At 45.0% G+C, this 26,179-nt stretch overlaps 1 protein-coding gene and 1 non-coding gene across 2 annotated transcripts in view; one reads left to right on the top strand and one right to left on the bottom strand.

Annotated features, from left to right (window-relative positions):
• Positions 1–21,672, top strand: part of ENTPD3 (ectonucleoside triphosphate diphosphohydrolase 3) — a 56,895-nt gene extending 35,223 nt beyond the window's left edge. The window contains exons 7-11 of the mRNA XM_075556019.1: positions 821–1,054; positions 12,660–12,932; positions 13,115–13,225; positions 14,055–14,192; positions 20,339–21,672. Of these exons, the coding sequence (XP_075412134.1) occupies positions 821–1,054; positions 12,660–12,932; positions 13,115–13,225; positions 14,055–14,192; positions 20,339–20,575 (993 nt within the window). The 3' untranslated portion in view covers positions 20,576–21,672. The remainder of the gene's footprint in view (positions 1–820; positions 1,055–12,659; positions 12,933–13,114; positions 13,226–14,054; positions 14,193–20,338) is intronic.
• On the bottom strand, positions 7,116–7,221 carry LOC142455728 (U6 spliceosomal RNA). Its single transcript, XR_012785873.1, has one exon. It is a non-coding gene; the product is annotated as a U6 spliceosomal RNA (small nuclear RNA).
• Positions 21,673–26,179: the final 4,507 nt, after the last annotated feature.

Raw genomic sequence — 26,179 nt, 5'->3', positions numbered from 1 at the left:
AAGCAATAGCTAAGACATGGGTACCCCGTACCCCATGTATGACTAGTGCCCAAAGTTGGATCGTCAGGAACGTTGAGTGGAAAGGGGAGGGGGAACATTCTTACTTTATTCGATTTTGAAAACAGGGGAGGAAATGTCAATCTGACCCTGGAGGATTGGGTCTTGTGAAGGACAGCGGAAAGATGATCTTTCCGACAGGGTTCATGGCCTTGTGGAATCAGTGAGCCTTCAGGCAGCCCGCTTCCCACCTCGTTGTGGGTACCCAGGCCTCCTCACACCCCACAGTCCACACTCCTTGCTCTCGGGAAGCCTAGGGGACTCAACCCCCATGCCAACTGTCAGGTGTCAGAGGATCCAAACTCAGAGTACCCAGACCATAGCCAGTGTTGTTCTCCTTGAATGCATCGACGTTGGAAATGTTGTCAATAGTTCACCTATAGGACATGTTGCAAAAATAGCCACATGTCTAGCTTCTCCTGATCCCACCCACCCCCTGCCCCCACAAAGTAAGAACCCATCCCAATGGACTCATATTCCCACACGGTAGCAGTCTATTGGGAAGGGCTGCAGCTAGTGCACTCACCAGGGTGTCCTGGCCCCAGCATCCACTGTTGTCCACTTGAACTCTAGTGCACTCAGTAAGTACTCAAGTTCACATCGCCTGCCCAGTCCCTGCAGGCCTTAGCGTTCACCACTGGAGCATCAGAAGAAGCGATGAGGCCTCTAATGCTGCTAGGCGCAGGGTGTGGGTGGAGAATCCTGGGCAGACAGAGACGGGTGCCTTTGGCCTTTTTCCTTGCTTCCTTCTCCCACTGTGCAGAAGAACCTGTGGCGTTCGTGGACGCGTCCACGTGGAGTGGAGACGACAGGAGCCCTGGACCTGGGTGGGGCCTCCACCCAAATCTCCTTCGCAGTGGAAGAGCAGGAAGGGCTGAACACCAGCGACATTGTGCAGGTGTCTCTGTATGGCTACGCATATACCCTGTATACACACAGCTTCCGGTGCTATGGGCGGAACGAAGCGGAGAAGACATTTCTGGCCAAGCTCCTTAAGGTACCTGGGCCCAGCGGGTAGCATGCGTTCCCATGAGGCCCTGAGCTGGGGAAAGTCCCTACAACCTGGGCTCTCTCCTTTCTACTCCAGTTGGAAGACTGATAGAAAACACTAGCATTCTTTAGTGGGCCCCTGAAGGATCCATGCTGTCTCCTGGGGGTATCGTTCTCCTGTGGCATGTGCCAGTGGACATCCAGGGACGTTTCAGAGCTCCAGATGCTTTGGAAATGACTCCAGACCCGAGACTCATTTAGGGACACTCTGTTTTAAGCCAATAGCTAAAGAAGGCTGAGAATTTGGGGACTCTCCTGGGTGAAGACAACGTAATAACATTGGTCTTGAGAAACGCTTGCTGAAGGAGAGTGTCAGAGCTCTCCCCACGCTAAGCCTCCTTTGAAGTGAGTCTGTATTTGGCAGACCCTGTATTGAGTGGGATCTAAGAGCAGCCTGCTTCCATCACGGAGGTCGGCAGTTCCAGTAACTGGCCCAGGGCAGAGATGGATACGGCAGGCCTCAGCTAGGAGTTTGTCACCGTAGAAGCTCGGTCTATTGTATTGAGTGTGTATGAGGATGCTTCTCCCGTGGATGAGACCCAGAGTAAACTCCAGCTCTCAAGGAACTTCAGCCTCAGCCCTGGCTGGACCATTGAGATGGAGAAGGCACGCACACTCCTCCTTTCCCGAAGGAGTTTGGGACGAGCAAGAGGCCATCGGTCCTGGATTCTGATGGGATGTCGGGCCACGGACGAGGGTTGAGGAGTCCTGTGCACACAGTTGGTGTGACATCCGCAGGTTAATCTGCACACCTCCAAGCCTCCTTGATTATCCAACAAAGGAACAGCAGTTCTCAGCCACTAGCCCGCACTAGTCTCAGGAACCCTCTGTTGAGTCTCTGTGAATCAGTCTTCACTCGGTAGCAGTGGGTTTGGTTTGGTTCGGGGTTTGGTTGGGTTTGGTTTAGGGTTTGATTTGGTTTGGTTTGGGTTGGGTTGGGTTGGGTTAGGTTAGGTTGGGTTGGGTGTGGTGTGGTGTGGTGTGGTGTGGTTTGGTTTGGTTTGGTTTGGTTTGGTTTGGTTTGCAGAGCCTGGTAGAAAAACCTGGCTGGTTTGCAGATGTGTCTTCTCTAGCAGAGCTCATTTACCAAAAGCTCATGCAAGGTGGGTGATGGGAACTCACCTTCTAATTGTGGGCCTCCTACCCCAAAACTTCTAGGTCTCACCAAAAAAGCCAGAGCCCCTGGTACATATGCATGGGACATTTGATGCCAAAGAGACTGAGCACTGCCTGAGGAAGGGCAGAAAGGGAGAAGCCTAGAGTAACCCAAAGCTCCTTTTTCCCCACAGATAGTTTTATTGGCATAGAGTCCCCATACCGTACAATTCAATAGTTCAGTCACTTCAAGAAGAGTTGTAAGAAAGAGCTTTAGATCAAGAAGTAATCGTATGTCAAGAAAACACTCCAGCCCAGTCCGTAGGTGCTACACTAGTCCATGAGTTCTTTCTCAGACGCCGCAGCCACATGCACTGATGCCGAATGCAGAAAGATCACAGGCTGACGGGTGCAAAGTCGGTGGATCTGAAGTCAGTGGAAACGTGGCAGCTCTCAGGTGGCCAGCAAGCAGGAGAGTGAAGGCAGAGGGGGGGGGGAGGTTCCCTGAGCCCTCTTTATGAGAAAGCCACACCCACAAGGAGGTGCCATCAGGCTGTGACCTGATTGAAAGTTTGGACTCTACCACTACACTTTTATATATCTTCAAGTTAACGAAATTATGTAACTACCACAATCTCCATATCTCAGGTCTTCCTCCGCTCCTGGTGTCACTCTCTTCTTTATGTACTCCAGCTTCTCTGGTGATTGGCCCAGCACACAAACTGATTAAGAATAATGAGAGGGTACAACCCTGACACACACCTTTCCTGATTTTTAAAACGTGATGTTTCCTTTTTCTGCCTCCTGATCCATGTACAGGTTCCCCCGGAGCACAATGCAGTGTTCTGAAAGGCTCATTTGTCTCAAGGCAACCCATAGTTTGTTGTGTCCACGTAGTCAAATGCCTTTGCATAGTCAATGAAACACAAATAAACATCTTTCTGATCACTTGTTTCACACCCTCTTCTGAATCTTTCTGGACCTCTGTCAGCTCCCTGTCACTGTCCTGCTGCAACCCTTTGGGATGAACTTTCCACTTGCATGTGATATAAATGATATTGTTCTTCAATGGGAGCATTCTGCTGGGTCACCTTTCTTTGGAATGGGCACCAATATGACTCTCTTCCAGTCAGTTGGCCAAGTAGCTGTCTCCAAATTTCCTGGGATAGATGAGTGAATGTTTCCAGTGTTCCATTGGCTTGTTGAAACATGTCAATTGGTATCCCATCCACTCCTGGAGCCTTGTCTACCACTATCAGATTGAGAACATTTTCTTCATTCTTGTACTTGCTGTTCTTCGCTCCCCATGTCTTCCCACCTCCCCTGCTGTCCCACAAAGAACCATTCAGGTTTACCTACCCTGGGAAACACTTTAAAAACAGAAAAACACTTGGAAAAAAAGCAACCACAATAAACTAACAAGAATAGCAAATAAATATTAAAACTTCAATCAAGGAGAAAACAGGGAATATTTTTTTAATAGGATGAATTTAAATGACTCATCAGGGAGATTGCATTCTGTATGTTGCAAAAGCCAATCCACGTGTATTTCCTCCTCCTTTTTTTTTTAACTGAAACAGCTTAAAGATGGGTCAAAAGTAGGATCAAATGATAAAGATGACATTTTGACCTAAGTCTCCATAATCGACTTCACAGCGCTTTCTGTCTGACAACACGGCTGTTCACATGCCTCAGCTGTGATCAGAGGGAAACCAACACAGGCTTAGTTCATGTGTGGACCCTGCAAATGAAGTTTGCGCTCCCACTGTCATCCATCGCCTTCTGCAAACCATTTAAGCTCTGGTACCATTCCCTCCTTTAGATTTAGATTATATTATTTATAATCCATGGATCACACGGACTGATGTGCTTCTTCCATGTGCGCTTAGTTCGCAACCTTCCTGATGCCGCGACCCTTTCATACAGTTCCGCATGTTGTGGTTATCCCTCAACCATAAAATTTTTTTGTTGCTACTTCATAGCTATAATTTTGCTACTGTGATGAATCAGGCAACCCCTGTAAAAGGGTCATTTCACCCCCAAAGGGGTCTCGACCCACAGGTTGAGAACCACTGGCTTAGTTGCAGTTTCACTTAGATGGCTTGTTTGAAAACCAGCCTTTAAGACCCAAGGTGCTATTCTTTTTTAAAAAAAATCATTTTATTGGGGGCTCATACAACTCTTATCACAATCCATACATAAATCAATTATATAAAGCATATTTGTACATCCGTTACCCTCATCATTCTCAAAACATTTGCTCTCCACGTAAACCCCTGGCATCCGCTGCTCATTTTCCCCATTCCCTCCCCACTCCCCACTCCCTCATGAACCCTTAATAATTTATAAATTTTAATTTTGTCATGTCTTACACTGTTCAACGTCTCCCTTCACGCACTTTCCTGTTGTCCATCCCCCAGGGAGGAGGTTATATGTAGATCCTTATAAATGGTTCCCCCTTTCTATCCCACCTCCCTGTACCTTCCCAGTATCACCACTCTTGGCACTGGTCCTGAAGGGTTCATCCACCCTGGATTCCCTGTGTTTCCAGTTCCTATCTGTACCAGTGTATATCCTCTGGTCTAGCCAGATTTGTAAGGTAGACTTGGGATCGTGATAGTGGGGGAGGGGAGGGGAGGAAGCATTTAGGAACTAGAGGAAAGTTGTATATTTCATTGTTATTATACTGCACCCTGACTGAATGTCTCCTCTCCCAACCCTTCTGTAAGGGGATGTCCAGTTGCCTACAGATTGGCTTTGGATCCCCACTCTGCACTCCTCCTAATTTACAGTGTTATGATTTTTTGTTCTTTTATTCCTGCTACCTGATCCCTTCAACAACTCATGATCGTACAAGCTGGTATGCTTCTTCCATGTGGGCTTTGTTGCTTCTGAGTTAGATGGCCGCTTGTTTACCTTCAAGTCTTTAAGACCCTAAATACTATATATTTTGATAGCCAGGCTCCATTAGCTTTCTTCACCACATTTGCTTATGTACCTGCTTTGTCTTCAACAATTGTGTCTGGAAAGTGAGCATCATGGAATGTCAATTTAATAGAACAATGTATTCTTGCATTGAGAGAGTACTTGAGTGGAGGCTCAATATCCATCTGCTACAAGGTGCTATTCTTTCTGATAGTTGGGCACCATCTACTTTCTTCACCATCCTTTGCTGTAGCACCTGTATCTCCAGTGATCACTTCATGAAGTCAAGTATCAAACAGAAACATGTCATAAGAATTCATTGGCTTTTTTAAGAAAAAGAATTAATTAATTGTTCTTAGATTGGGCCTACAGTTAAGTAAAATACCAAAAATCCAGGTATACATCTATAGTTTATCTATGGCTCATCTTATAGACACCATTGTTATTTTGTTAGAGAATGTTATCCATCATCCCCCTGGGAAATCACTTCCCCTGCCATCAAGTCAATTCTGACTCAGAGCGACCCTGTAGGGCAGGAGAGACATGCTCCAGAGAGTCACTGAGCCTGCACATCTTCACGGGAGTAGAAAGCCTCATCCTTCCCCTGCAGAGCTGATCAGCCTTTCTTCTAGGGCTCAAGAAACTCCCCTATCACTCTAGACTTGACTCTCCCCTTAGGCAGACCTCGCCCCAGAGTAGCCCCATTGACCCAACTTAGCTCACCCTCCTGAATCCATTGTTACATGGGCATGCTCCTTAGAGGTCTCAGAGTCCACCACCCTCTCCCCCTTGCTTATTAAATACTTCAAACAGCATACAAATACCCTGACCCTGGATTTTTGGTAGGAGACAGACCACCTTCTTACCTTCAGGTACAGTAAGGGAAGCAAATGACATCATTCATTTCCAGCACCAAGAAGGCTAACTTTTTCAGTCTGGCTGGCCTTTACTGAGGAACGCACACACTACACTACATAACCCTCTAGAACCCACATGGCTATGCCACCTTTGCCTTTGGGTGTGCAGATCTCTGGGTGGGAACCCAGAGCCAGAGCTGGAGGCAGAGAAGTGAGACCTCAGCCTATCCCTGTGGACAGGCTGGGAAGACATCTTCCCCCACTTGGCTGGTAACCTCTGTATGTCAGAGACAATGGCTCTGCCCCGGGCGCCCTACACTCCTGACTCAGGTGAGGGAGCGATCCAAATGTAATGAGGATCATCTACAACGGCACGTCTGCACCTGCCTGACCAATACGTTCAGGTGCCAAATAAGTGTCGGTAAGCCATGACTTGGTTCTCGCAAAGAATTGTGTCATGAGAACTAGATGGATAAATAACACATTCCCATCAATCTCTGTCTCATTTCCTCATGTTCAAAATTAGGGGCTCTCTTGTGTAGTGAGAGGGAGAAAGATAAGGCTCTCTACTCCCAGGAAGATTTAGTCTCAAATCCCACAGGGGCAGGTCCGCTCTATCTTATAGGGTGGCCAGGAGTCAGAATGGCTTCTATGACAGTGATTTTGGGGGTTGTTAGTTTTTGATGGGTTAGTTTTGTTTTGTGATGAGAATGACACTTATTAAATGATATATACTTTGCAAATCATTCTCTTACTAGCAAATCTCTAGTCACTCCAGCACTCAGATTACACTCTACTATCAGATAGGGTATTAGGAACATGCATTTACTACTTCTCCTTTTTTCAATAAGAATTTTCTCTTCTATGTAGTTTAAATATAATACATGTTTTAGTGAGGGGGAAATGTAGAAAACACATGCAAATATATATACATATTTAATTTTTTCTGGGTACAGTGTACTTTATTGATGGTGCATGACAAGGTTGGGCTCTCTAAGCCCCTCCCCTTCCTTCAGGGGGTCTGGATGGAATATTCTCGGTGAGTTGGGGGCAAAGACTCCCCAGCAGCTGAGGGCCTCTCTTCCTCTAGTGCTTTTGCTAGGGCTGGCGGTCCCAAGGGGGCTCTTATTCAAAAATATGGAACGCTTTCCAAATTTGTGCGTCATCCTTGTACGGGGCCATGCTGTTCTTCTCTGTATCATTCCAGTTTTAGTCTATGTGCTGCCTAAGCGAGCATCAGATTTAATTTTTTTTAATTAACTGCTCTTAGCATATTATCTTTCCTCCCAGTTTGTGTGAGTATGCATGTTTATTTGTGTATTTATGAAATTGATCTCATAATAGTATATTATAGTTTTAGGTCCAGCTTTTCTTTAACCTAATAATGCATCATGAGCATTTTTTCTGTTCTTAAATATGCCTTGCAATTATATTTTTATGAGTACACACTATTCTAAGTACCCTCATTGAAACACAAAACAAAACAAGAAAAGAAACAGAAAACCTATATTGAGTTTTTTAAAAACATTTTATTGGGGCTCTTACGGCTCTTATCACAATCCATACATCCATCCATTGTGTCAAGCACATTTGTACATATGTTGCCATTATCATTTTCTTTCTACTTAAGTCCTTGGTATCAGCTCATTTCCCCCCTCCCCTGTCCTCCCTTCCTCATGAACCCTTGATCAATTTTTTTTTCATGTCTTACACTGACCACTGTCTTCCTTTACCCACTTTTCTGTTGTAGATCATTGTGATCAGTTCCCCTTTACTCCCCCCACCTATCCCTTACCCTCCTGGTAGCGCTACTCTCATTATTGCTCCTGAGGGGTTTATCTGTCTGGGTTCCCTATATTGCAAGCTCTTATCTGTAGCACTGGGTGCTTTTTAATAAAAGAAAATACATCCTTGGTGTCAAAGTTGCAACTGTGACCACTCACACTCGGTGTACAGGAGGCTGTGGATGGCTGTGGGAGGTGAAATCCATTTCCAAGGTCCACGCTTAGATTAAACTGCCGGTGATTCCCTATGACCGTAGTCACGGGACGGGAAGAGCTTTGTTATCAGACAGAGACGATCGTAGGGGCAGCTATAGTAGATAATAGTTAGGCCAAAATGTAATAGTTTATTGGATAAACCTTTTGACCCATTTAAAAATTGTATCTGTAGAAAAAGAAAAAAGGGGAGGGAGAGTGCCCGTGGATTAAGCCTCTGGTGAATTCCCCCTGGACGCAGACCAGAGACATGCATAGGCCTGCGATCAGACAGTACTTGGAAAGTGGGCGATGGCAGGTGTCCTGGGTTGAACTTTAACACCTTATCATTTGATCTCCCGCTTGAACCATCTTAGAGTTATTCTAGTTTTTAACGTTTTCTCCTTTCTTTTTGATGGAGGGTTTTCTTTTGTTATGGTTAGCTCGTTTGTTTCTTTGCATTTGTATGTTTTACAGTATGTGAAACTCAGATAGGGTGAACCCAGAGACAGTAAGTGGATTAATAGTTCCTTGTGGGCCTGGCAAGGGAGGTTGGAGAGATGCTGAGCTAACAGTCAGGAGTACAAGGAAGAAGAAAACATTGTAAAATTGATGGTGATAATGATTGTTCCACCCTTCTTAATAGGACTGAACTATTGACTTGTATATGTAGATAATGTCCCAACACAACTTAAAAAATACATTCTTATTGTAAAAATTACAAAGCAGACAAAAGGAAGTACACTAAATAAAAATGAAAGATTCTCTGTCCAATCCCACCTTCTGCATGTCACCGCTGAACACAGCTTGCTGGGTTTGTCTAAGTGTTACAGGTTAACATATATATATAAAACACTTTCTGTATGATTTAACATTCCATAGTTGTGTAACTGTTCTCCTGAAGGGCACTGGGCTATGCCTTGCTTCGTTGCTATAGCAGCAGGACGTAAACTTTCTTGTACACATGTATTAGTGATTCTATACCAGGGTTGGCACCCTGCCAGTACAAATAGTGAAGTGCTCAGCTGCAGTTCTGCAGGAGCAAGCTGTGACCATCTCTTTCCAGTCTGTTCTGCTCTGCCCTGTTGGGTCACAATGAGTTAGAATCAACTGGAAGGCAGGCAGGGAGTGAGTGGTACCAGATAGCAATGTCAGGGTTTGGTTTTGAGGATCCGTGTCTGGATTTTCTGTTCTTCTTCATTTATCCATTCTGACGGTCATAGTAGGGGCCCTGGTGGGACTGTGGTTGCACGTTGGGCTATGATCCGCATGGTTGGCAGTTTGAAACCACGAGCAGCTCCTTGGGAGAATGGCTGACCATTCTACTCCCATCAATCATTACAATCTCAGAAACCAACAGGGTGGGGGTCGCTATGAGTCACATTGACTCAATGGCGGTGGGTTTGGAGTTGTAAGGGCAGTGCTTTTGGGTAAGTGTTGAACTAACCAAAAGGTCAGCGGTTCAAACCCCCAACTCACCATCCAGTCCACATGAGAAAGATGAGGTGAGACCCTCTGCTCACATAAACCTTTATAACATTGGAAATCCTATTCGGGGCCCTATGAGTCAGAATCAACTTGATGCCCTTGGTTTGTTTGCTTACCGCTTTTAACATTATATTATACAATTGCAATTCTTAAATGACTATTATTTCTAACCCTTTGCCCGGAATGATTATTGCCAACGTGTCTCTCAACAACTGCCCAGGAATAAGCAGAAGGGACAGCGCAGTACTTCCCTTAGTACGCAAGGGCACCAACAGGGCAGTGACAGTGTTCTTAAAACTATACAGTTGCACAGATCTGGAAAGCTTAATTCTTGTTGCAACACTATTGGTTTACAGGACCATTTGAAAGATCATAGATTAACAAAGTATTTCCTTTCTTTTAAGGAAATACTTACAAATAAAGGCTGAGTCCTTAAGCCCACATCTGCTCTTAAAGATCACATCCTTGTAGAGTGGGCCAGAAGGTAGTTTCAGAATGTACGTGTCCGAATGAAATCTCTGCCCTGACATTTCTAGAAAGTCCCTCTCCTGGAAAAATGTACTTAATTTAAAATAAAAGTAAAGCGGCACTGTTTGCCTCCATTGTTAAAATGTATCGCAGACCACAATTGCTGATTACTACATAAATTGAAACACTGCATTAAAGATGTTCCTTTGTTTTGAAAACATTCTGTACATACTTAACATATTACAAAAGTATTACGTTTGAGTCTGTCTCCCAAATAGAAGGTGCTTTCGGTTCTTCACTCTATTTTGCTTTAGAAACAAATTAAAAACAAACCCTGTAATGTACAACCTATATAGAAAATGATCTTTTAAAGAATAAATGCATTTGCAACATTTTACACTTAGTCTAACTTAGCAACAAAGTGTATGTTTATATGTTTAGCTGGTTGTTAAAAGGCACATTACACAAGAAAAAAGGTTGTGAAAAGATGAACTGAAAAGACAATGGAACTTTCCCTCGAAAGATTTGAAGTCCCCTTGTATATTCAGAAAGATGTATGCAGATGCTTTAGCCACTGATTAAGGATGTATCTGATTTAATTTCCTGCTAGTAGTTTTTGAAGAAGTTATTCCATTTGTATATTCAAATTTAGTTGACCCTTTTGAGTATTTTTGCTTAATATTTTGAACCCTTCCATTTTCTTCTTTTTGTAGTCTTTGAGCTTCATCTCACTCCTGTTTCATCCGCTCACTTCCCTGTATCTTAGCAGCACGGTTCTCTTGTATCTGTGACTACTCTTCCTGGGCTTTCTGATTGGATGGGTTCTTTTTCTTTAGAGTAGCAAATGAGTTCACTGTTGTGCTACAGTGTTCTTACTTGGTTTGGTTTTAGGGCACCCTGGTGACCCTGTGAGCTAGGGGTTGGGCTGCTAACAGCAAGGTTGGCAGTTCAAATCCACCAACTGCTCCCAGGGAGAAAGAGAAAGCTGCCCGTCCCTTCAAAGATGTATCATCTCAGATGCCGCAGACAGAGTCGCTATGAGTCCAGACTGACTCAGCGACATTGGGTTTGCCTCCTTGTAAGGCCAATATGCTGATGTCATTATGACCATTCCTTTTTCCACTCGGATTTTTTTTCTTTGTAATTGCGCTGAAAATAAACACCAAAGAAGCAGTGTTCAATATCTTCTACATATATAATTCAATAATATTTTTAAACGTTCCTACCATTGTTCACATAAATTCATTGCCCCCCAAGCAAGCCTTCCTCCTTCCCTCCTCCCTCCCTGGGAAATACTAATGACCTTTGGATTCTATACATGGGCTTATTTAATGAAGTGAGATCCTACCATATTTGTCCTTTTGCGACTGTATTCAAGGTTCATCCACATTGTCACCTGCATTCAGGCTTCATTTCTTTTATGACTGAGCAGCATTTCATTGTGTGTGTAGACCAGTGTGAAGCTTTGCTGCAGTGCTGAATGCTGCGACAAATTGACACATCATTGAATTTTATTTAAGGAATGCCATCATAAAAGTGCTTAACATGATGGATGGATGGATGGATGGATGGATGGATGGATGGATTGTGATAAGCGTTGTATGAGCCCCCAGTAAAATGATTTTTTTAATTTTAATTTAAAAAATAAATGACTCAAACACAAAAGGGAGAACTAATATTCATTTAACCTTGCTGGAGCAGGTCAGAAATAATTTTTCATCATTGAAGAAATTTCAGATCTGGAGGGGTGGGTACTAAGTTAACTAGTTGATTGATTTGGCCTGTTTTTATCCCTTTCAACAAATATTTCAGCCATAGGTGACTCTGACCTGATATGTTACAAGTTAGATGAAACTATTTGTAGTTTGTTTGTTTTAAAATCATGTTATTGGGGGTTTATACAGTTCTTATCATAATCCATGCATCCATCCATTGTACCAAGCACATTTGTACATTTGTTGCCTCGTCATTCTCAAAACATTTGCTTTCTACTTGAGCCCTTGGTATCAGCTCCTCATTTTCTCCCTCCCTTCCCTTCCCTTCCTCCCTCCAGAACTCTTGATAATTTATAAATTGTTATTATCTTTTCATGTCTTACACTGTCCAATGTGTCCCTACACCCTCTTTCCTGTTGTCCATCCCCCAGGGAGGGGGTTATATGTAGATCATTGTGATCAGTTCCCCTTTTTTCTCCCCACCTTCCCCTTCCCCTCCTGGAGTTTTGTTTTTTAACAAAAGGGAGTGAACCATGATGAAATCACTTGTAGTCTTTTGAAAACAAACAAAAAGGTGTGGGGCATTGCCTGCCAGGGAAGGAAACTGGTGGCTGGAAATATGTGGAAAAGAGACTTAATGATCATTGTGTCCTTATTTGTGTGTTTTGGATTATTTTATTGGATGGTCTATCTAAAATCTTAAATTAATCTAAAGGTACTTTGTTTCTTCATCAGAAGGGAGTTCATAAAACCTCTATCACTAGGCTACCATGAGGACTGGGTCAGATCAAGTTAGAGAGAGCCTGTCATTGTCCCTGGTGCACAGGATCCACCTGCCCCTGCCCCCAAGGAGTTCTCCAGTTAGTGGGACCGATGCCCACGAGCACACACAGAGGCAGACTGCTCTTGCTGTTTGGGTTCATTTCTCTGTCAATATTGGAGGGTAGCCACGGCGAGAAGTTGGAGGAGGGCAACACGTGTTTAGCTACAAAAGCACGGTTTCCTCTATCTCACTCTTGTACTTGCAGGCTTCTCCCAACAAATCCCACCTCGCCAACCCCTGTTACCCGAGGGATTATGCCGCCACCTTCCCACTGTCCCACATGTTTGGCAGTCTGTGCACATGGCACCTGAAGCCGGCCGATTACAGCCCCTCCGACACCGTTACTTTTGAGGGAACTGGGGATCCATCGTTGTGTCGGGAGAAGGTGGCTTCCCTGTTTGACTTTGAAGCATGCCCTGACCCAGAAGTCTGCTCATTTAATGGAGTGTATCAGCCCAGAGTCAGAGGGCCATTTGTGGTAAGAGCTAATCCCACTGAACACAGTCTCCTTTCACCCCATGGAATGTTGGTTTGCCTTTCCTTGCCATTTAGCTTCTCTTCTGCTGACTTGGTTTCCCTTTCTGTATCTCCCACCCCCAAAGAGCCTGCATCATCAGTCTCCTCAGAGGACTAATTTCCTTTCGTGTGGCTTCCCTGCAGGCTTTTGCGGGATTCTACTATACAGCCAGCGCTTTAAATCTTTCCGGGAGCTTTTCCCTAGACACCTTTAACTCCAGCACCTGGAACTTCTGCTCACAGACTTGGAGTCAGGTCAGTAAAGAGAAGGGATCCCTATCAGTACAGAGCAGTGTGTGTGTGTGTGTGTGTGTGTGTGTGTGTGTGTGTGTGTGTGTGTGTGAGAGAGAGAGAGAGATAGTTTTGAATGTGAGCTTTTTGCTATTGTATCTTTCCACCCAAGCTGGTACAAGTGGTTAAGTTACTGGGCTACCGCCCAGCAGCTACAGGGGGGGGGGGTGTTCATGTCCACCCAGAGACTTGGTGACCTCCTGCCAGAAAACCTGTCCTTGAACACGCCGTGGAGAACAGTTCTCTGCGTCACATGGGGTCGCCATGAAGTAGAGTCTACTGGGCAGCAGCTGGTGGCTTTTGTTGTCTTGGGTTTTACCTTTCATCGCATCTATCAAACGGGCTCCCTAGTGCTGCAGTGGTTAGGCTTCCCAACTGCTCACCAAGAGGTCAGCGGTTCAAACCCACTGCCTCTCTGTGGGAGAAAGATGTGACTGTCTGCATCCGTGATGATTACAGCCTTGGAAAATCTGTAGGACAACCCTATCCTATGGGGTTGCTATGAGTCAGAATCAACTCTTTGGGAAATGGGTTTACTCGCGATGTGGGTTCCGGTTTTACCTGCATGCACAGTGACTGGAACTTAATACATATTCAGTAAGTGCTAGAGAGATCATTGTGATGGGAAGTCAGGCGGCAGGCTTTAATTACTCGATCGCGGCATTCCTAGAGAGGAAATTTTATTATTAAATCCTGCGTGGTAAGATTCTTCAGCCTGTCGCTGGTGGCCGGAGGTTTTGAACTGTGCCCTTGAAGACATGCCCAGCCACTCTCATCTGTGTCACCCTTTCAGCTCCCGCTGCTGCTCCGCGGGGTTGAGGAGGAGTATGCTCGCTCCTACTGCTTCTCCGCCCACTACATCTACCACTTGCTCGTTGGAGGCTACAAGTTCAACGAGGAGACTTGGCCCCGAATCCATTTTAAAAAAGAAGTAAGTCTTTCTCCTCTTCTTCTCCTCAGAACAAAGGTCCGTGTCTCTGTGCGGGGAAGAAATCTAGAACATAAATGGGGAACTGCTCATGTGAAAGCATCCTAGACAGAAGCTGGTCCCCCTGCGGTCACTTGTGAGGAGAGGAGAGGACAGAGAGTTCAGATGAGGATTGCAGGAGACCATTCCAGATGGGGAGAGAGTTGGAAGCCCAGAGCTAATGGACAGTGAGCTCCCCAGGGCAGAGGTTTGCCATATGTTTCTCATATTCCTGGCACAGGGCTCAGAACCCAGGAAAATGCAGACAAAACTCACAGACGAGCTAACTTTTAGTGACTCTGTAAAACAGAATAGTGCTGCCCCTATGAGTGTCTGAAACTATAAATCCTCAAGGGAGTAAAAATCCTCATCTTTAAGGTTTGAAAAAACTCCTGCCATTGAGAGCTGCTGATTTTGTAGTTAGCAGCTCAACATGTAGCTCAACACCACCAGGGCTACATAGGAAGCACTAGATACTTCATAGTAAATGTTTGTGAAATCAATAGACAAATATATGAGGAGGGCTTCGAAGAGCTTATAGAAGATGGAATTGAAAGAGGATTAATTTTTCCATGCGCTTTCTGAGCTCCTTCATTTTGAGGGCCTGAGATATTTTTGTTCTGAAAAGAAGCTTCCAATATAGCCTAATAATTTTCTTATAAAGAATAGTGCCTCACAGAATTAAACATGTAGAAATTGTTTGATTTCTATGGGTTCTTCTGTGTATCTTCTCAATGGTAACACCAACAACAGATTCTGTTTAAAAATTTCTAAAGAAGAGTGATAATTGCATATCCATTTTACATATAAAAGAAAAAGTTAAAACAATACCATTTACAATAACAACCCCAAAGATGTAATACTTAAGAATGCACCTAACGAGAGAAACAAAACATCTTTACAAAGAAAACTGCAAAACACTACAACAAGGAAGCAAAAGAGACCTACAAAAAAATGAAAGACTACGCCATGTTCAGGGATAGGAAGACTTGGCCTTGTGAATATACTAGTACTACCCAAAGCAATCCATAAACACAATACACTTTTAATCCAGATCCCAGCATCATTCTTTAAAGAGATGGAAAAAAATGATCATTAACTTTACATGGAAAGCAAAGGCCCAGAACCTACTACGTATGCACAGTAGTAAAATGAGGCAGGTACTGGTACAAAGATAGGTATGTACATCAACTAAGCAGAATAGAGAATCAACAAAAAAAATATTCACCTACAGACTACTCATTTTTTACAAAGGCCTAGAATATATTAAATGGGGAAGAGATAGTCTCGTTACCAAATTGTGCTGACAAAATAGGATTTTTACTTTTAGAAGAATGAAATAAGATCCTTATCTCACTCCATATAGAAAAATAAACTCAAAGTGGATTAAATCTACATGTAAGCCCAAGAATTGTAAAGATCATCCGTGAAAACTAGGGACAAATGCAGGGACCCTACACATGATATAAACACACTATCAAAATGAATGAAAAGCATACAGCAGCAGACAAATTAGATGACTTGGATCTCCCAAAAATAGAACATTTATGTGCATCAAAAGACTTCAACAAAAAATAAAAGGAAAACCCTTAGACAAGCGGGGATAAACCTTGGCAATGGTATCTTGGACAAGACCTAATCTCTCAAATCCACAGAAAACCTCAGCATCTTCACAAGAAGCCAAGGCATTCCATTAAACATGGACAGAGGACCCAGGTCACCAACGAAGAAACTCAGCCAGCCAATAAACATTAAGAAATGCTTGCGATGTGGAGGAGAGTGGTCAGAGTGCAGCCCCACAGCCCAGGTGCAGACAATTGGACCTTCCCTTACAGAAGGGTCACAAGGAAGGGACAATTTACCCAGGGTGCAACATAGCACCGACAAACCACACAACACTCCTCTAGTTCTTTGATGATTCTTCTCCCCACTGTCAAGACCTTACAAATCCTACTAGACCAGCATATGTACCTGGTACAGACAAGAGCCCTTGACACACAGAATCCAGGACAGATAAGGCCCTCGGGAACAGTAATAGGAGTAGCGATGCCATGAGAGCACAAGCAGGGTGGGGAAGGGAAGGTAGGGGAAGCGATAGCAATAATAGATGTATAACCCCCTCCCTGCGGGGACAGTGTAAGGTCTAGGGAAATAATAATAATATATAATTTATTAACAGTTTACGAGGGTGAAAGGGTGGGGGGAGGGAGGAAAAAAGAGGAGCTTATATCAAAGGACTCAAGTAGAAGGATGATGTTCTGAAAATGATGATGGCAACAAATGTACAAGTTTGCTTGCCATAATTGATTTATGGATTGCTAAATAATGTCTGTAAGAGCCCCCAATACATAGTTTTAAAAAAATAAATGCTTATGATGACTAGCTCTCCCAGGGGCATAAATCAAAATAACAGTGAGCTCAAGCATCCCAGCCCTGGTGTGGATAGCAAAGTTAACACTAAAAGCAAAACAAAATAACAAATGCTGGAGAGGGTACAGAGAGATTAGAACCCTCAACCCTGCTGGTGGGGCTGTAAAGCACTACAACCCCTGCAGAGAGCAGTATGACACTTCCGGCAACAATTGGGAACAGGAGTATCATATGACCCAGCAATCCCTCTACATGACATGGAGCCCTGAAGGAATCAGGAACCTAGCAGAGCAGAGGCATGTACACCCGTGCTCATCACCACACTGTTCACAAGAGCAAGAAGATGGAGATGACTTTAATGCCCATCGGTGGAATGACCGACAGAAGAACCATGGTCCATACTGGAGACCTCTGCATGTATTTAATAAACAATGATGGAACTGTAAAATGCCTCGTGGCACGAATGGACAATTTTGGAGGACATTATAGGGAGTTAAAGTTAGCTTGTGGGAGAGTGGGGGAAGGAGGAGTGGAAAAGAGGAGCTGATCCCAAGGGCTCAAGTAGAAAGAAATTGTTTTGGAAATGTTGATGGCAACCTATGTACAAGTGTGCTTGATACTATTGAATGATGGGTTGTTATAAGATTTGTAAGAGCCCCCCCCCCCCAAAAAAAATTTTTTTAAGTTAGCCAATCACAAAAGGATGAGTACTGTACAAGACTACTGTTAGAAAGAAAAGAAAATTAAGGTGACAGTTTTGATACCAAAAGAAACAGACTTTGACTGTTGTCAGGGATGGAAGGGGAAGGCAGGCAGGGCAGAAATAGGCTAGAAGGTAGACAGGTTTTAACTTCAAAAAGTTCATAGGAAAAGTCCATGAATGAACAAATGTGCTTTACACACACACACACACACACACACACACACAAAGAAAAATTCCATTCACTTTCCATCTGAGTGTTCCAGAAACTTTTTAAAGCACCCTTTGATATACATCTATGTGGAGAAATGACACTGTTGTTATTGCTGTGAGATGCCATCAAGTTGGTTCCGACTCACAGTGACGCTCTGATCTATAGCAATATCTGTAGACACGCACACGCACAAACACACCCTGGGCAGACTGTTGACTCAGAGCCGTCTGACAGGTGGAATCCCCATGGTCACCAGGTAACTGGAGGCAGGGCCTCCTGTCTTCAGAAAGGACTCAGCCTGACAAGTGTGCAGCCAAGGTGGGTGCTCCTGCTCTCTGGGGTCTGGGAAGGTTTCCTCATCTCAGAAGCCCAAAGGATGTCTGGAGTCGGTCTATTCAATTCCAGCTTCGGTAATAATTAGGTTAAGCCAATCAATATCCTGCATTAAGCTTGTGGCTGTCTACTTTTACATAAATTAAATTGAGTAATTGACAGAAAACAAGGCTGCCTGGAGACATATAAAGATGGCTGGTGGCATGTACTCTCTGGGCCTGGCTTCTAATGAATCCAATTGCCAGCAGAGTGCAGGATAAGGATGGAGAATAGCTTTCCATTGGATACAAATTCTGATTGATAGGAAGTTCTAATCATTACATTTTTTAAAAACATGAAGAATGGCCGAGCCAGCCAATGCGGTATTCAAATGAGAGAGCAGGAGAGGCTCTCGGAAAATACACACAGGCATGCATTTTCAGGGAAGTAAGCAAATGAGAAAAATACATCCAGGAGATGCTGCAAGAATATCAGAAGTAAGAGTAAATGATGTCACTACCATCTAAAAGTTAACAACAACAAACCGAACACAGAAGAAAGGAGAAAAATCCATCCTTCGTAATCTAGAACTGGAGTGTGATAAAATTCAGCATGGTAAGAGACAGACCAGGTACAAAAGAGTGGCCTTACATTCTTATGTGCTAAAGGAGAAGATACTGGTACCATTTTAAGAAATGAAGGAGGTAAGAGAAATATAGTAAAATAAGAGCAATTTTTAAAAGTAAGATAGTAGAAAGAAGTCCAACTATATCAATAATCCCAATAATCAGAAAAGGACTACCATCAACCATTAAAAGACAAGCATGGTCAGATTGGATTGTTGAAAATCAAGTTTATTGTTTCACATATCGGATGTATATATGGATTGTGATAAGAGCCATACAGGCCTGCAATAAAATGATTTTTAAATCAAGTATATGCTCTTTATAAGGAAAAGACATGTGTTCAGCATAGGGAAAGTTAAAACTTTAAAAAATCTACCAGGCAAATACTATCCTCAAGAAAGTTGAGGCAGCTATAGTAATATCTCATAAGTCTTTCCCCCAAAAAAAGTTTTATTGATATAAAATTAGCCTACCACACACTTGAATAGTTAAGTCCCCTTTCAATCAGTTGTAGTGCACGCCCGCCCCCGTAGTCATTGTTTACTCTCCTGTCTTGAACTCGGAGCCCACCCTTGGAGATACAGAGGCTGGCAAGGTAATGAGGAAAGAAGAATATTGTGCATTTGTAACATGACGTTATGGGTGTTGGGTACCATCAGAACAATCCCAACTCAAGCCACCCTGTGCACAACAGAACAAAACGCTGCCCGGTCCTGTGCCACGCTCACACGTGTTCCTCTCCTTGAGCCCGTTAGACAGCGAGTAAACCAGGGCTCGTGTTGGGTAAAGTGGAAGGGCAGCCAAGAAGAAGGCCTCACAAGACGGACTGACCCCAGTGGCGGCCGCCATGGGCTCTCGCAGGGCACCATTGTGAGGATGGTACGGGACCGGGCAATGTTATGCTCTGTTATGTAGAGGGCCGCGATGGGTCAGAACTGACTTGACAGCATGTGATACTAGAGTACCAAAAAAGCCTAACAACAAATATTGATGGATCCCGCAGGACCAACCATGAGAGCAGCGGTACCGGAAGGGGAAGGGGAAGGTGGGGAGAAAGGGGTAACTGATCACAGGGATCTAGAACCCTAGAATCCTAGAACCCCCTCCCTGGGGGGTGGACAACAGAAAAGTGGGTGAATGGAGACATCGGACTGTGTAAGACATGAAAAAATAATAATAATTTATAAATTATCAAGGGTTCGTGTGGGAGGAAGGGTGGGGAAGGGAGGGCGGGAAAATGAGATGATACCAAGGGCTCAAGTTGAAATAAAATGTTTTGAGAATGAGGAAGGCAACAAACAGATGTGCTTGACATGATGGATGGATGGGTGGATTGTGATAAAGAGTTGTATGATCCCCCAATAAAATTATTTAAGAGAAAATAAAACACCTCCATACATCATTAGGTAATGTATCTAGGAAAGGTTGCCTCTTTCTAGATCTAGTGGATAAATAAAGCTTGTTTGGTTTATTCAACAACAACAAAAACATGTTGATGGACTGGCCAGAAGAAAATCACTAAGTCTTTTCCCATTTGGACTGAGCTCTTGTCCTTAGAAGCCGGCACTCGGTTCAGGAAACCCCCCGGGACCTTCTCTCCTTACCAACAAACATTTCCATGTCCCTGGAAAATTGTTAGTGACTGAGCCTTCTTCACGCCTGGTTGTGACAAGATTGGCAAGCGTATTTCTTTAGAGTGCTACAGGTGGAACCCTCGAGCCTTGGCAGTTCCAGTTCTAACGCAGTCTCAGCACGGTCTCAACTCAGACACTGTCTATTGGCCTCCTTAAGCCGGCTCCCGTGTAAGCTTCATGAGGGTGTAGCCTGGGTGTAGAAGTTCCGATTTGAACCCTGACCTGAGAACTGACTTGTGTCCTCCATTTCGCAGGTGGAGAACAGCAGCATAGCCTGGTCTCTTGGCTATATGCTCAATTTGACCAACCAGATCCCAGCCGGAAGCTCCCTGATCCAATTACCCATTCAGCCGCTGGCCTTTGTGGGCACTCTCACTGCCTTTGCTGTGCTGGCCTCGCTGTGTCTGGCCTTTCTTGTGTACCTGTGTGCAGTGTCCCGGATACAGAAGCCCTCCCAGCATTCCTTTGACCACACTGTGGACTCAGAGTGAGCCTCACCTCGGGCAGCTGCACCTGAAGCCCAAGGGCTGCCCAGAGCCAGGCTGGGCGTGTGCCAGGCAAGAGAGACAAAACGTTCTCCAGGAAACCCAGCTGAAGTCAAATAGCCTAAGGCCTCGCCGATGCTGATTCACTCCAAAGCTCCTCCGGGAGAGCTCCTTTGCTGTGTTTGCACACTGCTCCTCCGTAGACCAGACCCCTGCTCAGGGATCCGGGGAGAGACAGCCATCGAGGTCAGGATCTCTGCCCCAGCGTTCCCTGAGATAGAGCATGTTGAGGATGTACCAGTTAATGATGAAGAACGGCTCTCCGGGCTCCATTGCCATTCTCCCTCCCTCAGAAGTCCTCCAGCAAATGTCAGTGCTGCTGGGTGCCCCGAAGCCCAGTGGGTTTAATCCTAAATTCCACTTTATCGGAGCCAACCCCGCACCCCTCCCCTTAGGTCCTTAACTAACTAACCCCTTTGGCAAACCGGTCCCACTGAGCGCCTGGGACGGGTGCTGGGACCGAAGACCACTTTATAAGGCAGAAGCTACTGCCTGGCTTCTCTTCCATGGTGCAACGTGAAGCACAGTCACACACAGGACTTAGCTTCTCCCAGGACAGTGAAGACGGTCCCCAAAGTGGAATCCCAGGGCTCTGGCCACTAGCTTCCAGCCTGTAGATGTCAATAGTCTCATCTCCCCCTCCACAGTCCTGTGTGTGGCCTCCTAGAGCCTACTTCTACTGCTAGGGAGGTTACTGTCTTCTAGACCGTGCTTCCCTCGCGAGGCTTTTGCTTAGCGAACTCCCCTGTCATCACCTGCATGGTGTGTTTACTTTGCCCACCACGTGCACTTCATGTCCTCAAAGTCATCCTCCGTCTCTGATTTGCTGACCAGTGACTTTCCCAGCTCCCACACTTCTGAGTGGTCGCCGTAGACCTTGACTTGGGACCAGAGCATGAAGCTGCAGGAAACACTTCCATCCACCGTGGGAGGGGAGAGGACATCAGCAACTCCACCAGTGACAACCCAAATGGCACATTCTTTCCGATTGCTGCGTGTGCCCTTACCCCCTGATGGAATAAAGGACTCTTACTTTCTCTGGACTTGCAGTGTGTGTGCGCCTGTTCATTTGCATGTGATACTCTTTTCTCCTAAGGACCAAGGGTGCTCTTTTTTTTTTCTTTTTTTTTATTTTAACAATTTATTGGGGCTCATACAATTCTTTTCACAGTTCATACATATACATACATCAATTGTATAAAGCACATCTGTACAGTCTTTGCCCTAATCATTTTTTTCTCTTTTCTTCTTTTACATTTTATTAGGGACTCATACAACTCTTACCACAATCCATACATATACATACATCAATTGTATAAAGCACATCCATACATTCCCTGCCCCAATCATTCTCAAGGCATTTGCTCTCCACTTAAGCCCCTTGCATCAGGTCCTCAAGGGTGCTCTTTTATAAGAAGAGTTTTGGAAATTAAGAAAATGCGTCCCCTAGTGAATGAAGAACAGCACACACTGTGCTTTCTTCCAGAGTTGGGACTGCGTTCACCTTGCTACGCTTTGGTTCCTTGTGCGAATTGCATGGCACACTGCTTTCTTCCACATTCAAAGTCTCTGTTAGCCTGTAACCCGTCAATCAGACCTGCATGCTCACTTTCAAATAATGCCCATGAGCACATCCAGGAAAGCAACCACGCTGGACAACTGTGGTCCTGCCTAATCAAATTGAAAATACACTCACACCAAACGTCCTGTCAATTCCAGTCCAAGATGTATAGCTTAGAGATATGTGTTCTTAAACATGTATGTGCCTAAGAAGCTTCCTGGCAGCAACCAAGATGCCCAGGATCAGTAAAATGGATGAATACCTGCACTAGCAAGTAAAATGATGAAAAGGACAACTGATAGATGCTCGTTCCAGATGCATCTTACAAACACACTGTTGAGTTTAGAGACCAAGTCACAAAAATATATAGTACAGTATATGGAAACTTCAGAATCAGGCCAAACTGAATATAGCAGGCAATACTTTCCAGAGAATGATTACTCATGTTTGGAACAGTACCAACTGGAATTGTTCAACAAGATGATGGAACAACGGAAGGACTCACTCATCTATGTCAGGAAATTTGGAAGATAGCTACCTGACCGAGTGATGGGAAAAAAAAATCCTTATTGGTACCACTTCCTAAGAAAGGTGACCCAACAAGATCAGTTATCAGGCATCATCAGAACAAAAAAATCATATTACTGTGAATGAAGGGGGAGTGCGGAGTGGAGACCCAAAGCCCATTTGTAGGCCACTGGATATCCCCTTACAGAAGGGTTTCAGGGAGGAGACAAGCCAGTCAGGGTGCGATGTAGCAACAATGAAACATACAACTTTCTTCTAGTTCCTAAATGCTTCCTCCCCCTCCTCCCTACTATCATGATCCCAATTCTACCTTACAAATCTGACTAGACCAGAGGATGTACACTGGTACAGATAGGAACTGAAAACACAGGGAACCCAGGACAGATGATCCCTTCAGGACAAGTGGAGAGTGGAGGGAGGGTGGGTTGGAAAGGGGAACCGATTACAAGGATCTACATATAACCTCGTCCCTGGGGGACGGACAACAGAAAAGTGGGTGAAGAGAGACGTCGGACAGGGTAAGATATGACAAAATAATAATTTATAAATTATCAAGGGCTCATGAGGGAGCGGGGAGTGGCGAGGGAGGGGAAAATGAGCTGATGCCAGGGGCTTAAGTGGAGAGCAAATATTTTGAGAATGGTGAGGACAATGAATGAACAGATGTGCTTTACACAATTGATGTGTGTATGGATTGTGATAAGAGTTGTATGAGCCCCTAATAAAATGATATTTTAAAAAAGGTGACCCAAAAGAATTCTCAAATTATAGAACAGTATCCCTAATATCTGGGAGAAATATTAGGCTTTCTACTGCCGGGAACAGTTAGTCTCGGAAGCCCACAAGGTGGTGCCACGAGTCAGCCTTGACTAGATGGCAGTGAGATCACTCCTATCACACACAAAGTAAACTTTTGCTGAAGGTCATCCAACAATGGTTGGCTGCAGCAGTACATTGACAGGGAGCTGCCAGAGGTTTGGGCCAGTGGAACACGGAACTTCATTGCTCGTGTCAGATAGATTTGGGCTGAAAGCAGAAAGTACCGGAAAGGTGTTTACTTGTGTTTTGCTGACTGTGCCAAGGCATTCAACTGTATGGATGATAACAAACTACTGGGTGGTCTTGAGAAGAATGGGAATTCCAGAGCACCTTAATTGGGCTCATGTGGAACCTGTCCATGGATCGAGAGGCAGTTGTGTGAACAGACCAAGGACTACTGCATCGTTTAAAATCGGGATGGGGTGTGTCAGGGTTGTATCCCTTACATATACCTATCCAGTGGGCACGCCGAGCAAATAATCTAGGAGACTGAAACTGAAAACGAATGCAGCATCGGGGTTAGAGGAAGGTTGTTAACCTATGAAATGCAGGTGCCATAGCCTTGCCTGCAGACAGTGAGGAGGGCTTGTTGCTGATGCAGACGAAGGGCTGCAGTCTTCAGTATAGATTACAACTTAATAAAGTCAAATCCTCACAAATGGACCACGAGGTAACATCATGTGAAAAGATGCAAGTTGTCAAGGATTCCGTCTTGCTTGGATTCACAATCAATGCTCGTGGAAATAGCCGTCAAGGGATTTAAAGGCGTGTTGCATTTTGGGTAACTGCCGCACCGAGCCGTTTAGAGAGCTGAAAAGCAGGGATGTAACTTTGAGGAGTACAGTGCGCCTGACCCGAGCCATGGTCCTTTCAACAGCCTCATAGGCATGTGAAACTTGCACATCGAATAAGGAAGAGCGAAGAAGCATGGATGCATTTGAAATACCACGGACTTCCAAAAGAACAAACAATTCTGTCTCAGAAGGACAATCAGAGTGCTCCTTATCGCCCAGGATGATGAGCCTCAGTCTCATGTACTTTGTGAGACGTGCTGTCAGGAGAGACCAGTCCCTGAAGAAGGCCAGCAAGATTGGTAAAGTAGAGGGGCAGCAAAAAAAGAGGAAGGCCCTCCATAAGACAGATTGACACCTGGCTGCAAGGATGGTCTCAAGCGTAGCACAGGGCAGGGCAGGGTTTCCTTCTGTTGTGAGTGAGGTAGCCATGAGTCAGCACTGACTCACTGGCCCCTGCCAACAACGGGAAGTTTGGGAGATGCAGGAGTTGCTTGGGGGAAGGATTAAACAAGGACTATGGTAATGATTCTAGGTGTGGCCTTTTTTCAACCATTTATGGACTCTCCATATGCACTGTAACTCACTGCCACCCAGTCAATTCTGATTCATAGTGGCCCTACAGGAAGGGTCGAACTGCCCCCTGTGAGTTTCTGAAACTAACTCTACTAGAAAGCCTCGAGTCTCTCCTGCACAGCTGGCTGGAGGGGTCGAACTGCACAGCTGGCTGGAGGGGTCGAACTGCTGGCTTCACGGTTAGCAGCCTAACTTGTAGCCCCTGCGGCCACCAGGGCTCCGCTAGGTCCTGTAAGGCTACAGACCTAGGCTACCTCAGAGGTTCTCATTCACTACCTCCGTGAGCTTCCTCCACCCTTTTAACCTCTTTGCACTTTTGTCTCCTCATCCTTGAAATGCAGAGAACACCTGCTGCAGGCCACTGTTTTCAGAACTGAAAACATCGCCCTCGGAGTCACCGCATTGATGCCAGCCCATAGGAAGAACTGCCCCTGTGGGTTTTCAGGATTGTAACTCGTGACAGGACAAGAACACCCCGTCTTTCTCCTGCAGAGTGGCTGGTGGTTCCAACCGCTGATCTTTCAGATCACAGCCTGTGGAGTAACCACTAGACCTTAGACCAGCGGTTCTCAACCTGTGGGTCGTGACCCCCTTGGGGGGTCGAACGACCTTTTCACAGGGGTTGCCCAAGTCATCACAGTAGCAAAATTAGTGATGAAGTAGCAACGAAAATAATTTTATGGTTGGGGGGGTCACCACCACATGAGGAGCTGTATGAAGGGGTCGCAGCATGAGGAAGGTTGAGAACCCCTGCCTTAAGACCCTAGCACAGGGTCCACACCGAACGCCCAATCTCCCTGCCATCGACTGACTCATAGTCACCCTAGAGGACATGGAGAATCACTGCCCCTTGGGGTTCCCGAAGCGATCACAGGAGCGGAAAGGAAGCCTCCCCTTTCTCTCAAGGGGCAGCTGGTGAGTTCCCACGGTAGAGCTTGCACTTACCAGACCCGTGTGTAATCCTCGGTGTCACCAGGTTCCCTAACACGGATATAATGAATGAACGATGTGCAGATTCCATCTCTCATTCATCGACTCACACATCATGCATCACACATTCACCCTGAGTCTTCTGGGCGCCGACCACTGCCCTGGGTGACAGAGCTCCTCAGAGACAAGCGTCTTCACCTTGGAGCACGTGACACGAAGGCCCCCTGCTGGATCCCTGAGAAAATCCTGGCACGTCGCTGTTTTCCCCTTAAGGAAAGATGCTTGGCTATCGTAAGATCTCATGGAGTGCTTGATTATATCTAGGATTTCCTGTTAATTTTTGTT

The sequence above is a fragment of the Tenrec ecaudatus genome, chromosome 8 (assembly GCF_050624435.1).
Source record: "Tenrec ecaudatus isolate mTenEca1 chromosome 8, mTenEca1.hap1, whole genome shotgun sequence".
Taxonomy (NCBI): domain Eukaryota; kingdom Metazoa; phylum Chordata; class Mammalia; order Afrosoricida; family Tenrecidae; genus Tenrec; species Tenrec ecaudatus.
The sequence above is the reverse complement of the archived record's forward strand: the minus strand, read 5'-3'. Positions and strand labels throughout refer to the sequence as shown.